The sequence below is a fragment of the Dermacentor andersoni genome, chromosome 11 (assembly GCF_023375885.2).
Source record: "Dermacentor andersoni chromosome 11, qqDerAnde1_hic_scaffold, whole genome shotgun sequence".
NCBI lineage: Eukaryota > Metazoa > Arthropoda > Arachnida > Ixodida > Ixodidae > Dermacentor > Dermacentor andersoni.
The window spans coordinates 115,641,451-115,660,622 of NC_092824.1; the positions used below are offsets into that span (position 1 = coordinate 115,641,451).

General features: G+C 44.2%; 1 protein-coding gene across 1 annotated transcript in view; it reads right to left on the bottom strand.

Moving 5' to 3' along the window:
* LOC129386948 (uncharacterized) overlaps positions 1–18,950 on the bottom strand; it is a 32,970-nt gene extending 14,020 nt beyond the window's left edge. The window contains exons 1-5 of the mRNA XM_055075456.1: positions 18,878–18,950; positions 12,623–12,691; positions 9,322–9,717; positions 3,398–3,587; positions 405–430 (exon numbers count right to left, since the gene is read on the bottom strand). Of these exons, the coding sequence (XP_054931431.1) occupies positions 405–430; positions 3,398–3,587; positions 9,322–9,703 (598 nt within the window). The 5' untranslated portion in view covers positions 9,704–9,717; positions 12,623–12,691; positions 18,878–18,950. The remainder of the gene's footprint in view (positions 1–404; positions 431–3,397; positions 3,588–9,321; positions 9,718–12,622; positions 12,692–18,877) is intronic.
* Between the last annotated feature and the right edge of the window lie 222 nt (positions 18,951–19,172).

Here is a 19,172-nt window from a genome sequence, read left to right on the forward strand (position 1 = left end):
AAAATAATTACTGGCACAACTTCGTAGCACAGTGTGACGACGTCTACAAATAATGTGGTCGTATGATACGGTCGAACTTCGTCATAACATACCGCTCGACACGACACCACCTTTGTTGTGTGTGATATTCGTTATAAGCAAACAGAATTTTAATCACCTCGTTATATCCAATTATTTGTTATATCTGATAGTTCGTTACATATCTTTGCACTTGGACATGCAGAGCAAGAAGTTTCCAGCCGTCTTGACATCTTCGCCAACTAAGATCCCAGCTAGAGTGGTCGTTTGCACGGAGACATCTTCAACTGGCTGTTCATGCCACCGGCAAGGCACTGTCTCGCCTGCATCGCCCGCAACTGGCACCTGTGGCATGACATGAACGTGAGGCTGCGGATGCTGTTTACCTCGCTGCTCCAGGAGCCAGTTGGACCTGGGAGGGACACCAAAGGCAGAGTGAGAATCGCAGCCTACGTATCTTCATGAGTTTTTCGATTCATTATCGAAACAGTTACAGCCATGTTACAGTGCAGTAAGCAGTAATATCCTGCCTTTCATTCCTGTACTTATTTCAACAAACAATAAATTGCCACTACGCTACTACATTGACTGGGAAAAGGTGCAACATGAGCACATATAGAAATTGGTGCAAGAGCGCTGCACCTTTAGTTTCGTCTTTCCATGATTATCCTGTACCTTAGCAATCGTCATTCGTGTTCTATAGTATAACCGGTATGAAACATGCGAGCCCCTGGTTCCTTCCATGATGATGATGCTGATGATTATTTGGCATCCGCTTTGAAACGTGGCGGGGAGAAATGCAATGCTATACGAAAGTGCGACACCTGTGGGTAGTCTATGAAACCCGCCTATCCGATGTACAAATGGGAGCCATACGACATGGCTCCATGCTAGACAATCACACGAGCTCTGGGCAAAACTGTCAGCGCTAAGGCACACTCGTTGACATTCAATGGCACCATACGTTCTCCATTCTTGGGCAGCGTACACGAAAACGAAATACGAGAAAGAGATCAAATGAAGAGATCACGTCCAGGGATCGCTCATAAGCGTATGATGAGCGCTCATAAGCGTACTCATGGATGTTGGGTAAATAATCTTTTTCCTAGAATAAACCCTTTCAATTGTTAGACTAGTACTTGTCCTGTCTTCTTTCTCCTAATTCGTTTGTGTGTGCGGTGCCCAAGATTGGATAGCTCCTAACTCGCCCGCTTTTCAATCCGCAATGTTGTCCACTAAAGATCCCTGCGGATAGTAACACACTTATCAACTGCAATGATGTCTACGAGTATATCGTCCACACAGCAACTTCTCATTTCCCGATGCAAATGTGGTGTTGCTAGACCAGCCTATTTTTGGCATAGACATCCTCGACAGCTTCTTCCTCATTGACTGTCTATGACAGTGGGCTGCCAGCGGTCGCATCTTCATCATGACCACGTCCACCCACCCACCTACGATCTTCACCAAGAACGCACAAGGTAGATCGCCGTCTGCAGCATACAGCCGTGTCGACTATCTGCAATATGCGATATCGGGAGAATGCGGTAATACACTGCCAACTGTGTTGCCGATTGGGCAAAGAACCTTGACTGCATCATATGCACAGATAAGGCTGCGGCTATGATTAAAGCAATAAATTTCAGTTGGACGAGCTTCGTTGAAAGACTGCAAGTCATTAGACTTGTATTGTAACTGATAGTGGGAATTAGTCAGGAATGTATAGTTGTTGAATCGATCTGCTCTTGATGCCAAGAAATCCAGGTGCATGTTTTACCTATTGATGTTTAGTTGCAGAAGAAAGGGAGGGGTCCTTGTCTCTAGAGTCAACCAGCTCTGCTAAATTCATATAGAAACCCACAGTTATTCAATGCCAGGATGTTCTGTTTCATTGGTACATACTGAAAAGCGTACAAAAAAAAGGAAAGGGAACCTCCTGGTTCTGCGAATGCAAATCGGTTTTAAATTTTGGAAAATTAAGAAATCAGAACAACTTATTCATGGTCCTCGGCCTTCACAGTCTTCGCAAGACGAGAATGCAATAACACCACGATGAAGTAACACACAGTGTGTGAACATTTCCTTCAAAGTATAGGGTTCCATTTTGACGTTTTACATGTCATAGCCTAGATCAACTTTATTTGCAAACGACCTCATTGCACGAAATGTAAGACGGCGCATTAATAGTACGGTTAATATGATTTTACAAGTTTACTCTTATTTGACATGCAAACGAGAAAGCGCACAATAATACAAAAAGAAACTCTGATGCGCCATTTGCAGCAATGCCCGTTTTATTTACATATGTACTGGTTGTCTGTAGGTAGCCTTGCAACTTAAATGTTGGGCCTGATCAGTCATAGTGAGCATTCAATATTTCGATGCGCCTGACTTGGTGTAAACATGAAGTCTTCCCCCAACGTCATTATAACTTTTGGTTACCATGTTAGGTTTGTTTACCCGCAAAGTTTCTTCATAGGTTTAATTTTATTCTCTTGCAGCCCATGTAAGGCGAACAGTAAATATAATTGTGTGGAGTCTTACAACTAGGACAAATGGCTAAATGTAGTTCAGTAATGCAAGCAGCCACAAATATTTAGATAGGTACTCAGTGCTTTCATAGTTTTCATCTAGCCAATTCTAAAAATAAAAGGGTCAAGTTCTACATTGTTACCGTCTGTTTGATATTCTAGTGGCCACAATATCGACGGGTCGCATGATATACCACGCCAAGCAACGTTGCCTGCTCCCGTATTTCTCCTACATCAAATATCCTTGTCCGGCTTTCAAGAACCCCTCCGACTGCTACCGTGAGCCTACGTTGCTTTCCGCAATTAAAATATGTGGCTATGAAAACTAGCGCCACTAAAAGCTAATGGCGCACCAAGTCACAGGCAGTCGTTGAACGAGTTTTGAATGGGAACGATTGGTGCCTACTATATTTTGCGGACAATCGTAACATCCACCTTCGTCTTTCTTGTTCACTATTTTCCTTGTATTTGACTTTCACTTGGAGTATGCGAGCAGTAATTTTTAAAAAAATATATCAAATACGAATCGGATAGTGTCAGAAGCAAAATTCAAATAGTTCTGGCATGAGGAACTTCCCTTTTCACCATAAATATAGAGTGGTACTCAAATCCAAATATACTCCCATTACTAAATTCCTCTGATTAAATTGCACGCTTTGAAGCGCAGTTTATTAAATGCCCAAAATGAAGCATTCGGAGCACATAAGTGGTTTATTCGCTTACTGTGACTCATTGATGAGCGCGAATGACAGCAGCAAAGCCAAAAGAAAGGGCAGGAAAGGGGGAACGAAGAACAAATTAAGGAGGATAAAGTAAAACAATGACGCATAAAGGATTCTACAGTGTACCTTGCACACCGCAGTCGACCTGGACAAGCTGGACAATATATCTCCAGAGACGATGCTCGACTCCAGTCAGCGACTCCAGAACTTGGTCGAGGTGTTAAGGCGCTGACAAGGGGCGCTCTCCGACCCGGTTCCTCCGGGAAACGCCCCCATGGACGTCTAAAGGCCGGGATTCTTTGGACAGACGTTGGCCCTGTGGATGTGAGTGCATGCTTTGTAACGACAATCTTTCTACGATCTCCCAGTCTCAGATATTTATGACAATCCGTGTTAACTTTCCGTAAAACCTACCTTCCCGAACGCTTTGCACGACTGTGTATAAATAATCAATAAAGGATCGTCAAAAGAATCTTTTCTTTTCTTCTTTCTTTCTTTAAAGAAAAGAAAGATCGTCAAAAGATGCTTTTTTATGTTTGAAAAAGATATTTACTTTCTACATACGCGTATCAGCACTGGGGTGACAGGGATTGTTCCTTATTTTGGTCACCAAGAGATACTTGTCTGCATTATTTTGTCATCACTCAGCTCAGGCAGCCACCTCCTTATCCCAATTTCGAATTGCAGGTGCTTTTAAAGCCATGGAAAATAAATCATTCAACAGTACTACTTTAGTCTTACAAGCACTTGTTTAACTTGTGCGAGTGCATGAACAATTGAAATATTGAATCCAAATTCAATGTAATATTGCGTGGAAACAAATTGTCCAAGAATTTGACATTCAAATTTTTTGAATATTTCATTATGATCGAATGCACTAGTCTACAAAAATATTGGAGCCAGACTTAATTAAAAATGGCCCATGCCTATGGTCCTTTGGACACTTGTATAGCCATTTCCAAGCCAATCATATGGCGAGCTCACTTTTTGCTCATACCATGATCTGCTTATTTAAACATATTTACCGTCAAATACAATTTTTCTGCATGTAGTGTTCACGTTGCAATAATGAAGTCTCACCTGACCCATCCTTGTTCACAATTATCGCTTAGTAGTAATCAGAAAGTTCTGTTTAAACTCACACATCTGCAATAACCAATTCTTTCAATTCTTAATACTTAATAAACTACTTGCGCGTAGTTATGTCCCTAGCATACAATCTAGGTTAACATTGCTTGCAAGCGCATTGGTTAGGTTTGAGTGAAGCTTGTGGTATATCTGGTACTGAGAAACAAGGATATGCAAAGAAAGGACACTTCATTTTTGTTCAACATTTTCTTTGCATTTATTTTGCCTAGTGATTTGCATGGTGTAGCCTTTGCTCTGACGCCTTTGATTGGCACAATATCAACTCCCAAATACAATACTGACATATGCATCCTGCGCTAATATAAAGTAACAAGCCTAGTGCTTTTTTGTTCTTTTGGTCCGTAATTGGCTGGCATGGCATTAAACCTTTGTTACTAGCAGTATCGACCACTTGCTGGGAAAAAACCACCTTCACTCTAAGCTGTGAAGGTGGTTGGACAACGAAGCTTAAACGACAACTATGACGAGTACCCATTGCGATGTAGGTTGGAATTGTTCACTTGGCAACATTGATATGACATCACCTAATTATTAGCCTAAGATGTTTCGACGGCCTGCCAATTGGCTCGCGCGGCAACTTCGTGCACCTACAAAGTGTGGACAAGAAAGAAGAGAAATTCGTCGCGTCTACTATGAACGTTACTCTCCGGTAGTCCTCACTTACGTTGCCTTCCCATAACACTTTCACAACACAAATTAGTTGCTAGGCGGGTTCTTTTACGTACGAAAGTATAGTAACATCACTCCCTGCTTCGTACGCTGCAGTCAAGTTACCGTCGCCGCGGCAGCTTGCTCAACAGTAATCATTACCAGGAAACATAATTGAAGGGCTACGTGCTTCGCATTGCATGTAGGCAAAGGAGCGCCTTATCAACTATGTGGCTCTGGTATTTGTTTTGAGTTTGTTATTTATGGTAGCGTATGCTGTTCTGTGTGTTGTATCTGATTACAAAGAATGTACGCGCAGTTCGCCTCGCCTTGCTGAGTGCTCGTAGCCTCTGCCTTACGGCGGTATGAGTCATTACCTTTGAGGATATGAGCCATAATTTTCTGTCGACGTTACGCCACGAAAAAATCCCGGGATCTTAGCCATAGACAACTTCGGTGTAAAATATTAAATTGTGGAGCCTTATTTGTCGTGACCACTATCTTATTATAAGGCACACTGTAGTGGGAGACTACGGGTTAATTTTGCCCACCTGTGCTTCTCTAGCGTGGACATAAACCTAAGTACGCGTGTTTCTCATTTCGCCTCTGTCGAAATATGGTCACTGCCACACGTATCTAACACACAACCTCGAGCTCAAAACGCAATGCCGTAGCCACTAGCAGTACAACTGAGCGACTTTCTACAAAGGGTGATGCCGATCATAAATAAAATTATAAATGTACTCGAAGGCAAAGAAACATTACATAATATAGCTTCTGGTGTCCTCCCTTGTTTCTTTCTCTTTGCACACACAGGCACTGACCTCTACTTTCCAATACAACGTTGCGCCCTTCTTTTTGTCGTCTGTTCCTTAGCGCCTACACCTCCGTGCATCTGCGAGCCATCTTCTGGAATGTAAGGGAGGGGCTCGACCAGGAGCACGTCTTGGATTGGCTCGGCTTTCACTATGCATTCCTCGGTCTTTGTCTCTGGTCACATCTACTTGGCGTCATCACAGACGGTAAGAAGACAGTACCCGTGTCACCTATCCTGATTCTATGTCACATGTGTGGCATTATCAGGAAACATTCCTACGGCTTATAACTCTGCCTCCGTTTAGTACAATGTTCAGTAGCATGCTGAACATGGCAGCAGATTTATACTTATACTGATGGTTTTGACTTCAAAGTATAGAGTTACATATAACTGAAAACCCTGTTTGGTTACACAGGATTATCTATGTCTCTATAAGATGACCTAAAGGTGTCCTGTGGTACATATCTCAAGTTAACCACATCGGATAGATTACTTGAACAGGTGGACAATACTTGCAATACAAATTACAAAGTGATATTAACTCTGTAACAAAACCCTACTTGTTAACTTTGTAATTAGTGAAGTTAGCTTGGTAATATTAGTATTGTAATTAGTGAGGTTAGTGAACTTTAGTGCACATGATTAAAGTGAGAAATTGAAGCTGAAGAAGAATAAAGTAAATATTTGAGCAAATATTTATTTCTTAGTAATCTGCGGTGAAATGCATTGGCGCTCCAGTTCGCACTGTAAACAATGCGGAAAATGGAGTGCAAAAAAGTTTCAAGAAGATAATCAATGCATTTAACCCCAGATATTTCTTATTTCTAGTGCGAACCTCAGGGGTTATTGTGAAAGTAACGTTACTTCATTACATGCACTGATTGAATTCCACAAGTAGAACATTTACTCTATCATAATTTAGTCATGGCATTTCGTTAAGTAATACCACCCTACAATTTGTTTTGCAAGTAGTGTGTAGCTCTTTAAGTAAAATAGCCGATGTGACAGAGTTGTAATATCTACCAGGTCAGATCTTTAATAAACATGTTTTCATTAAAACGGATAGCTGGCATACTACGGCGCTATATGTGGCTCTCAGAGAGCGGTATCATGCATGAAAACAAATTTTATATTGTAACAAGTCCATTTACAGTGCTTTCCCACCAATCTGACATAAGTTGTGAAAATTGACTCGCGTGCCGATCACCTACAGCTACAGTGGTTCAGACCGCAGATATCATACCAGTTTGTCACACCAAACTGCCATACCAAACTGCCATACCAAACTGCCATACCAAACTGCCATACCAAACTGCCATACCAAACTGCCATACCAAACTGCCATACCAAACTGCCATACCAAACTGTCATACCAGTTTGGCGAGGTGTGCGTGTCACAAAATATCAAAGAACGTTTCTGCAATACCATTGTATACATCATATCAAAGTTCAGCTATCGGTTCTTTTTTATCAACTTCGACAATATTAAGTTGTCAAAAGCGGCAGAATCTGGCTCCTCGAGCGGCGTAGCCTGCTACATTGAGTAACTTCACTTGCATGCCTAATTGACTGCGGTGATGAACTTTGCCGTACTGTTCCTCAAATATGACATTTGGTCACACAGTTGACGATTTAAAGCACTAGAAAGATAGTCGAAATATTTTCGTACTTAGGATGAAAGACAATTCAATTTGAAGACTGAATTAATAGGACAATATTCAAAACTGCAATTCGAAATTTTCTAATATTGGCACAACCTGTAGCTCGCGCTTGCGATTTACTCCATGATGCCAAATGGGCTGCTGAGTCAAAGTCCAGAAGCGATGTAGCACGTATCTTACCTTTGTGCCTATAACGGAGACCAATTTGCAACAAACAAGTCAACTGCTTCATTCAGCAAGACAGACAGGTCGTGCTGCTGACGTGCTCGGCAAAAGGCCTGCAAACTAGTTCATTTGAATCAACACTGCATTAAAGCTCCCTGGAAAAAGAATAGACTAATCCACTTTGCCTTCCGGCCACAGATTCCATCAATGCTGATCCACACCACACATATACTGCATTGTGACAGTTGTGGCAGTCCCAGTGCTGTGCGTGCTTCTCGCTGAATTCTTAATGATGTTGACTGCTGTTGACTGTATTTAGGTTAACGCTTCACTAAAGTTCCCTATGCAACACCGTGCTTGCCCTTTTTTTTTTTTTTTGCCTCGTTGCCTCGTCGTTTATTTATTAACTGGAACTCGATGTGCAGCATAACTGCAGCCTCCCAGTGGCCAGTGCCATTTTATGGCCGTCAAGTGTGAATGCATACAAATTCAGTTAATAATATTCTATATGTCCTTGTTGCAACTATTTGTTAAGGTCTAAGCTCGCAGCTTTTCAAAAGCCGTGGCCATTGCTTGGTGTAATACAGCAAAAGCCCTTTAAGACGAACCCGGTTCAGTTACATTGAGTCACTATTTAGATTGTTTGCCACATACTCTAGGGAAAAAAGTCTACTTAACGTGACCGTCTAGCTTGTTTGAGCTAGCCTTTTGTAGACACCACTAATGCCTGCTGTTAAAGTATCACTGCTACATGAGATGCAAATGCCGTTTCTGTGGACATGAACAGCTAATGCTGCATTTATACCACAGCTGATGCCATAGAAATAATTTTGTCGAAGGTCCTCAAGGTGCAATTGCAGACTGATAATTATAGCAAGGAGACTGCCCATGATGTGCAAGAAACAGCGGTCTCCAAACATAATATAACTGATAAAAGCCTGAATACTTGGGCGCGTTTTCGTTTCAACAACAAGAGGGCAGTGAATTTCTGAGCAAGATAGGCGAAATCGCTTTTGTGACAGCGCATAAAGTAGTGCAGTGCCAGCAAGCAAGAATAATTCAATTGATCAAGCAACAGTGCACATTATTTTGCACGTTACAAAGTCAGTAAGTGTTCTTTCAAGTATGCATTCCGTGTTTATTGTTGTTTCATTGATTTTGTGCTATGAATATTTAGGTGCACCAGAAATGGATTTCGAGTTTTGCGAATCACTCATTCTGTTTACACAAACTTTGGTAATATATAGACGGATTCTCACGGTCCTTTTGAGTTTAAAGGAGGCACTGTAGTTTGTGCCTCCTTCGTAATTAGTTTTTAACCTTGTCACTTGACAACCAACTTCCACAGTCTCTCTACAGATGAAGCGTATTGCATTCGACACCCCGATTCTCAGACTGTGGTACTGCAAGTCCTCGGATATCCCACTATCCATGCACCGACGGCCACTGCGATCACCACAGCGCACAACTTTCCGCGTCCGCAATGACAGCCCGACAAACTCTTGCCATTTTAACCAGCATTATGCCACAACTCCCTAGATGATTACCTTAATTCTAGCTCACCGGCCCACAAATAACTATAAAATATATTCCCTTCACAATTCACGTACCGCCTTTACGGTAGTGCCCATGTTTGCCACTGACTCCATGACGGGTCTGCCTCAGCGTGAGGAGACGCGCAACTGGACTACGCGCTACTCTGCCTGCTGACCGTGCTGACCGTCGCCATGACATCGGCACGGACCTTCCCGACGGCAGCGTGCGGCCGCCTTTCTGGACCTGGCGCTGCTGGTGTTCTGCCTGGGCGGCGGCTACGCGTTCCAACTCGTGGCCCCTGTCGCTGGTCACCTCGTGGCTACAGTGGGTGTGGCCACTGCGCTGGACGCTCGAGCAGCTCGCCATGGTCAAGTTCGCCGGTAGCGCGAAGCTCGTGTACGACTCCGCCGGGGTCAGGTGGTCTTGCAGCAGAACGGCACTCAGGTGAGCGGACATGCTTGTACGCCACGCTTGAAAAGACAAGAAAGCAATTGCTAAGAGCTAAAGCTTGATCATTTAGTCATCTGAACTTTGTGTTCAGCGATGCATTAAAACTGACGCACATCGAGGGATAGTGGAAATGTGCGATCAGCCCCTCGCGCTTGCTCCTGTAGACCTTTAACAAAAAAAGATTTCCAGCATTCCAACAGAGAAAGATATGACCTGATGGTTATACAGTTGCATTATCTCGTTTCATTCATTGATATTAACCACTGTACAGTTTACACCACCTTTGCCTGGTTAGTATTCAGAGTCAACAAATAATATCAGTTGGGTTACGTGATGAAGGCTGATAAGCTATTTCTTAAATCTACCTCGACTTAATATTTTCCATTAGGGCCCCTTCTACTTCTTTTTCTAGAACGCAGCTCCACATCGACTCGGGAAAGTGGATGTCTGCGCCACCCATTGACAGAAGTGATTAATGCCGCTTCATGAATACCTCACGGCAATTCTCGAGTAGCGTAGCGTCTTCTTGGGCCGAATGACGGCGCTGTGCTGACCTGGTTGGAGTGGCGGAATTGTTTCGAGTCGAGAATCCTCTAGGAATCATCATCATCATCATCATCATCATCAGCCTGGTTACGCCCACTGCAGGGCAAAGGCCTCTCCCGTACTTCTCCAACAACCCCGGTCATGTACTAATTGTGGCCATGTCGTCCCTGCAAGCTTCTTAATCTCATCCGCCCACCTAACTTTCTGCCGCCCCCTGCTACGCTTCCCTTCCCTTGGAATCCAGTCCGTAACCCTTAATGACCATCGGTTATCTTCCCTCCTCATTACATGTCCTGCCCATGCCCATTTCTTTTTCTTGACTTCAACTAAGATGTCATTAACTCGCGTTTGTTCCCTCACCCAATCTGCTCTTTTCTTATCCCTTAACGTTACGCCCATCATTCTTCTTTCCATAGCTCGTTGAGTCGTCCTCAATTTAAGTAGAACCCTTTTCGTAAGCCTCCAGGTTTCTGCCCCGTAGGTGAGTACTGGTAAGACACAGCTATTATACACTTTTCTCTTGAGGGATAATGGCAACCTGCTGTTCATGATCTGAGAATGTCTGCCAAACGCACCACAGCCCATTCTTATTCTTCTTCTTATTTCCGTCTCATGATCCGGATCCGCCCCGCCTTCACTACCTGCCATAAGTAAATGTATTCCCTTACCACTTCCAGTGCCTCGCTACCTATTGTAAACTGCTGTTCTCTTCCGACACTGTTAAACATTACTTTAGTTTTCTGCAGATTAATTTTTAGACCCTGGGAATACACGAGATAGAAGACAGGGATGGTCGAAGTAACGCAGCAAAACCTGTTGCTTACTTTGTTAACTTTGTATGGTAGCAATGGGCGAGTGGTGGTAAAACCTACAGTGTTACCATACAGGGCCTCATGTATATACGTGTCAAAACGACCAGAATAATGAGTTTTGCCATGTTTCGTCAAGTCTACTGGTCGTTATCACAGTTTCCTACAAAACTTACCACACTGAACTGTGGTGCGTTAATGTGTGCGGGAGCTGCGCGCGGTGCGGTTCGGCAAGCATGGCACCATAGCATAGAAACTATTATTAGTAAATATAGATTCGCGTAACTTCATCCTTCTGGTTTTTGGTTCGCGTCTTTGCAAATACATCATCTTCAACAAAGCATCACATCGAAAATATCAAAATTTGCAGTTTTTACAGATTTGCACAGACTAATTGCCTTATGGCGTTTAGAAAACTATTGGGTGTTTGGAATTTATAAATTCAAAGCGGAGTAAGTAGTGTAACAAGAACGCTTGCAATCGTAAGCACGAAGATTAGACAAATAAATGTTTTAACGAACTGTTAAAATATTGATTTGTCCCCAAATTTACCTCCAGTAATTTTTTTAGGAAACTCTAGGGTCATTACCAACGAACGGTAACGGATATGTAAAAAAAAAACGTTAGGAATACTGAGTCAACAATATGGAAGGTCAATTTCATTACCCTAAAGGACACATAACTGCAAATTTATCCTGTTTAAGCCTTGCGTCTCAACGTCAGCGTTTAGATTATACTGCAAGTGTTGAGTCTGTGGGCTCATGTGCTTGAGTCAATCCTAGGCCCACGTAAATTACAGCCATGTATTCGTCATTCTCGCGTCCTTGTTATAAAATGCGCAGCTTCAATTATCATGAAGCAAGAACGCGCAATAGTGAGTACGCGCAGCAGCTTTAGTCCGACGGGGATTGCACCCGCATCGTTCAGGGAGGAGCTCGGTCGACCACATCCTCCTTCATTTTGCTGCAGCTTTAATTTATGGGGTATAACATTTCAAAGCAACTCAGCCATCAAGCGGGACGCCGTAATATGTTGCTCCGGACTAATTTTTACTGAACACTACACAATGGAAATGCGAAGTAAATAGGCAAAACAGACTGCTGGGATGCTGTAGCGGTAACTATTGCCATTGAAGCAGCGCACACGAAGTATCAAGTCTTCCCTCATCTGACATCTGAAATTTTATTGGAAAGGACCGTCACTTATAACGTGGCGTCAAATACATATAATGGAGTACACAGATTTCCCACCATTTTCCAATGAATATTCAATTGCGCGACAGCGCACGTTTGCTATATTTCTTCGTACCTTGTTCTTAGTTCGGAAGTTTCTGTGGTGATAATATTAGCCGGGAAGAATAACTGTGGCTGCGCTAGATATAAATATTAGGTTATAGGTTACATAAGCTAGATATTATATCGCCATGTTCTAGAATTATTGCTAATTATTCCAAGAATAGAGGGCTCCAGTTTAGAGTTTTGTTAAATCATTTATACGGCCAATTAACCTCGCCGAGCGATATCCAATGGAAAAATTACGACACAACAAGACCCGTCTCCGATGAGCTCACCTTGCCGCTCTGGCTGCTGTAGCAGGCCACGGTGAACCTGATGACGTTGCACAAAACACCGGCCTCGTCCTTGCGCGACAGTTGGGTGCACGACACGACCAGGTCCATCATGTGCCGGCCGTTCACGCCAACGATGAACGACATAAAAAAGCAAAACACAGCAAGCGTATGTGACAAGCACAGCAAAAGAAATGTGGTGATCCGAGGCCCTGGGCTGCTCATCTAGATACCATCAAACTCCACTATGTTCTCTAATTCCGCCATGATTTTCCCCGGACAATCAGAGGGCGCAGCCGTCCTTTGAGCCAATCACACCATGAAAGATGGTGAATTCAACAGTATAGCGTATCTTCTGAATGTCCAGGACATCATCTATAGCCTCGCTTCATGGGAGACTAGACCACTGTTTAAACGGATGTCCAAAGCAAAGTCCTGAGTACGAAAAAAAAAGTCTAACACGTGGTGGCGTTTGGCAAGTCTAACGCGGTCGAGAAAGTCATCGCCACTTTTATTGGCGTCTGCCTCGTGATTGGATGCGTAAACAGCTATTCTAGCGGCGGAAACGACAGTGCGATGAGCCCCGCTTACGCCCGCCATCGGTGAACTGTTTTTATTATTGCGTTCTCACTTTCAAACCCGTGCGTTTCTTCGGAATCTTAGAAACATCGTTCCGTGCCTTGGTGAGAGTTGTTCACCTACGAGCGCCTCACACACTTAGGCCAGTTGAGATGCAAGGCCACCTGCCTTCCTGTTCTATGGCGAGAAATGAATAAGCTTATGGATATTTGGCCGTTTTTATTTTTTGCATTCTTTAATAGCTCATCACCATCATCATCAACAGCAGCAGCAGCACTAGCAGCCTATTTTTATGTACGCTGCAGAACGAACGCCTCTCCCGGCGATCTCCAATGAACGCTGTCTTGCCCTAGCTGATGTCAACTTGCACTTGCGAATTTCCCCATTTCATCACCCCACCTTATTTTCTGCCGTCTCTGACTGCGCTTCCCTTCCCTCAGCACGCAATCTCTGATTCTCATGGCCCACAGGTTACGTGCCCTGCGCATTACATGGGCTGCCCAGCACCATTATTTTCTCTTTATGTCAACTATAGTATCTCAAATTCACGTTTGCTCTATAATCCACGCCGCACTCTTTCTGCCTTTTAGAGTTACGCCGAACATTTTTCGTTCCATCGGTCTTTGCGCGCTCCTTAACTTGTTCATGAGCTTCGTTGTTAACAGCCAAGTTTCTACCCCATATGTTGGCACCAGTAGAACACAATGATTGTACACATTCTTTTTCAACGACAGTTGCACGCTGTCAATCAGTATTTGTCAATGTCTGACGTATGCATCCCACACAATTTTTATTCTTCTGGAAATTTCCTTTTTATGATCAGTGTCCCTTGAGTAATTGACCTAGATAAACTTACTCCTGCGCAGACTCTAGAGACAGAGGGGCGGTCATGAATTCTTGTTTTCTTGTCACATTATTGAGCATTGACTTTGCATCCTTCATATTAATCTTCAACACTACTCACACTTTCCTGGTTAAGGTCCTCAATCATTTGTAGCAATTTCATCCCCAGTGTTGCTGAACAGGACAATGTCATCAGCAAACCGAAGGTTGTTGAGATATTCGCCGTTGATGGTCACTCCTAAGCCTTGCCAGTTTAATAGCTTGAATACTTCTAAGTATGCAGTGAACAGTATTGGAGAGATAACGCGTCTTCGTGTGACTCCTTTCTTGATAGTTACTTTTATAGTTTTCCTGTGGAGAACCAAGGTAGTTGTGGAATTTGTAGATATTTTCCATGATATTCCCGTATGCTTCCTGTACATCTTGATTACGCAACGCCTCGTGACTGCTGATACGTCTACCGAATAAAATGGCTTTTGATAATATTGTTACGGAAGGATAAAAGAAGACAGAGGAAGAAGAAGATCGCGAGACGCTGGCTGCTGCGTGTTGTTCGTCAGCCATCTCAACCCCACTGACTATGCTTGTACATACATTGCAAATACAGTCTGTCTAATCTCCCAACAACCCGTAAGATATTGGTGGAGGTTGATATAGATGATGAAGGTTGATATATGGTGGAGGTTGAAAGCCATATATAGAGGTTGATTGTACTTCACTGTCTATGCTTGTACATACATTGTAAATACAAAGCATATTTAGCGCCAGCAACAAGGACGTAAGGGAGACGACAACACAATGCGCCTTGTGTTGTCGTCTCCCTTACGTCCTTGTTGCTGGCGCTAAATATGCTTTCAATTTACCAACACGCCCAACAAATGGCAATGCTAAAATTGTAAATACAGTCTGTCTAATCTCCCAACAACCCTTAAGATATTGGTGGAGGTCGATATAGATGATGAAGGTTGATATATGGTGGAGGTTGAAAGCCATATTAGAGATTGATTGTACTTCGCAGGCTTCTCAAATATCTGGATAAGGACATGGATGGGATCCATTGTAGCATATCCCTTCCAGAAGACATCCTGTTCTCATGGTTGATCGATGTCAAGTGTTGCCCTGATTCTATTGGAAATTATCTTATTGAATATTTTATACAACGTATAAATCAAGCTGATGGGCCTATTTTTTTCTCATTCTTTAACGTCTTCCTTCTTACAGATTCATATAGATTTGGCATTCTTCCAGCTCCCTGGTACACTTCAAATCGTGAGGCACTGAGCGCGAAGGACCGCAAGCTTTTCAAGCATAATATATCCTCAATATTTAAATAACTCGACTATTATTCCATCTTCCTTTGCAGCTTTTCCCCGGGACATGCCTTGCAAGGCCCTTATAGCTTCATCGCTAGTTAGTGTTATTCGGAGGATTGCCCAAGATATTGGCAGTTACCGATACGCACATAGCGAATAGGTTATATCAAACAACCAAGTTATTGTAATGCATAAGGACGTCCACGTGCTTTAATGTGTGCAACTGTGTGCCTATATTATATGAGGAGCTTTTATGTAGGAATTATGCTTTTATTACACATATATATCGAATACATATATCAAACAACCAAGTTATTGTAATGCATAAGGACGTCCACGTGCTTTAATGTGTGCAACTGTGTGCCTATGTTATATGAGGAGTTTTTATGTAGGAATTATCCTTTTATTACACATAACAGAGGTGCGCTTACAGGCACTACTTTGCCGATGAGCTTACAAGGGTTATACAAGCCCACTCACTGGTACTCGCATTTGACGCACATATAACACCGACATACTGACCGGCCCAACAGCTGACGTGACAACGACAAGCATGGCAGGACAAGCAAAAAAAGCTTTGCATTAAACTATATAGACCTATCTTTGACAGCGGCGTGCGCTTATCTAAGCTTCTCCTTTATATTGCTAATGTGGTTTAGGTTAGGGTCACAGTATTCTCCATTGTGTGTTTAGCTACCTGCATGGCTACCTATCTCGAACCCTAATAGCCCCGCACTGTGTTACCGGATGCTTCATCCTATTGGCAATACATTTTGTGTACGCGTGCGAAAGAGACAATGGTACGAAGACGACAAGACAACGTTGAGCGACAAAAATGACGCGGACGTCACGGTACAAGCGATAACTCGAACACCATGATGATGTCACGAAGATGACCGCGGCACAACAATGACATGGCGGTAACGGTGTTGCTGAATGCGACGAAGCTTGACTATGCCGCCTACATGAAGGCGAAGACATATAACCAGTACAGGGGTTTGACGAAGACAGCACAACACCAAAGACAGTGGGATAAGGAAACGACAACGACGACGACGCGGCGACATTGACAAGTTGGCACGTAGATGACGACACCGACATGCTTAGCACAACAACCACAAGATTACAATACGGCATCGATATGACGACTGTGTCATGGTGACTGACTTTGGCGGCATGACTACTTAAGTGCTTTCGCAGGAAAAAAAATTGTGTAGACCCATCGACAATCGTTTCCAACGTAAGCGGATAGACCGACCGACCGACCGACCGACCGACCGACCGACCGACCGACCGACCGACCGACCGACCGACCGACCGACCGACCGACCGACCGACCGACCGACCGACCGACCGACCGACCGACCGACCGACCGACCGACCGACCGACCGACCGACCGACCGACCGACCGACCGACCGACCGACCGACCGACCGACCGACCGACCGACCGACCGACCGACCGACCGACCGACCGACCGACCGACCGACCGACCGACCGACCGACCGACCGACCGACCGACCGACCGACCGACCGACCGACCGACCGACCGACCGACCGACCGACCGACCGACCGACCGACCGACCGACCGACCGACCGACCGACCGACCGACCGACCGACCGACCGACCGACCGACCGACCGACCGACCGACCGACCGACCGACCGACCGACCGACCGACCGACCGACCGACCGACCGACCGACCGACCGACCGACCGACCGACCGACCGACCGACCGACCGACCGACCGACCGACCGACCGACCGACCGACCGACCGACCGACCGACCGACCGACCGACCGACCGACCGACCGACCGACCGAACGAACGAACGAACGAACGGAGCGAACGAACGAACGAACGAACGAACGAACGAACGAGCGAGCGAGCGAGCGAGCGAACGAACCAACCAACCAACCAAGCAAGGAATCAATGACTGAACGGGAACTAAACCGCGAACGAAAGAATGCAGAAACCATTGACTGAACGAATGATAGAACGAGCCAACTGATGAAGGACAGAACGATGATCGAATTATCGAACCAAGGAAAGTACGAAATACCCACTATGCGAACTAACGAACTAACGAGGGAAGGAATGAAAGAACGGATGAACGAAGAGTTACCCGCCGAGTCCGACCAACCACGAAAACGGACGAAAGAGGCAAAAACAGCTATTCGCTGAGCAGTTTGAAACCATAAACATCTTACAGCATGTGCTGCTGCTCGCGCTGTAGATGTTAAGAGTTGGACTTTTTCTGCCACAGCAGTTAAGTAGTTATGCCACCGATAACAGTCATCATCACGTCATCATGGCCACGTCATCGTTTCGTAATATTGTACGCTTTATAATTTCCCCGCCGTTGAATGTTATTATTACTATTACTAGTATTATACATTGTCAACAACATTTAACAAAATAGCTAGAGTACAGCATCAAGTCTTAAAGTTGGACGGCACAATAGAATAAAAACGCAGTTCCCGAAAGCTACAAACAGAAGTTAGCTAAAAACAGAAAGTACATATTGCACACAAAGAAAACTTTCAAGGATCGTCCACAAAAAGAGGCCACAGGTAGAAACAGAACGTTATAGAGTTTCACGATATACACTGCTCTTGCGCAGCATGGGCAAGGCAAACACGGTTGTTCCTCGTTTTAATGTGGTCTTCACAAACGCCTATAAAATTATTTCGCGTATTGATACGATCGCTCTTGAGATACACGGGGACATAAGCCCGTAACCGCCATAGCAGAGGGTACGTGACCATTTGTGGCCTTACATGCTTTTTCAGAACCGCGCTTTCTGAAAATTACAATTTCCCTGAATATGTCCCGAATACGTGTGATTACAATTGTGACCTACTTCTCTGTGGCCACACTTGCCATCGGCATTCTTCCCTTGACAAGCAGCCACGTCGCTTTCGCCCTCGTGAGATCGCTACGAAGAAGGCTCACACGGTGCATTCCACCTTATTTGGTGTTTGCATTTCACTATAGCCTCTGAACGGTATAGCGCAGGGATCTAACAATTGTGCGAGATGGATGTTCTGCATAAACATTGCATGAATTAGCGTGTTGCATTGAATGAAATTGAACAATCGTGAGCATCGCCGTTAATTGTATGGCGTATATTAAAATGATTAGCTTCAAATATATTATAACATCGGCGTTCGGTCAGCATTGTTCTCCACTGATGCTGCCACGAGAAAAATAAAAACTACGTGAAACGCCAGCAAATCTAAGCCTACCTGAATTATTCCTAGAAAAGTATATCAGCAAGTTTTGAATTATGTTTCGGAATAAGGAGCGAAAAGATTGTTTCTTTCAACTACGCGACATCAAATTCAAGGATGTGCTGCACTGAACAAACAGCATTTGTCTAGCGACAGTTACACAAACTTCACGAGCACTAAAAAGGAAGCGGTTACAGCAGTTTCCAGCGGAAGGCACTTCGTGTGGTTGCCACACCAAAAGTTGATTAAGCGTAATTAATTCAAGATGGTCGTAAGGATTGTGCTCACCTCGCCTGCTATAGTAAGCGGAACTTGCCCAGGCTGCCCGTTCCAGCGCTGTTTGAACCAAAACCAACGTGGAGGGCCTACATGAAGGAGCAGCCAGCATTGGTCCATACAAATAGTGGTGTCTTCAAAAAAGCGACGTAAGTTGCGTTCACGCGTTGAAGGCTAAAGATATTCACGACAGTAGGCGAACACCCTTTCGCGCAACCACACTCACGGTCAATGGCAAAGTGGCGGCCAATACGAAATCAACTTGCGATAGCGATTCAGGCTACATCGCCTGTTATTGCAGTGAAGT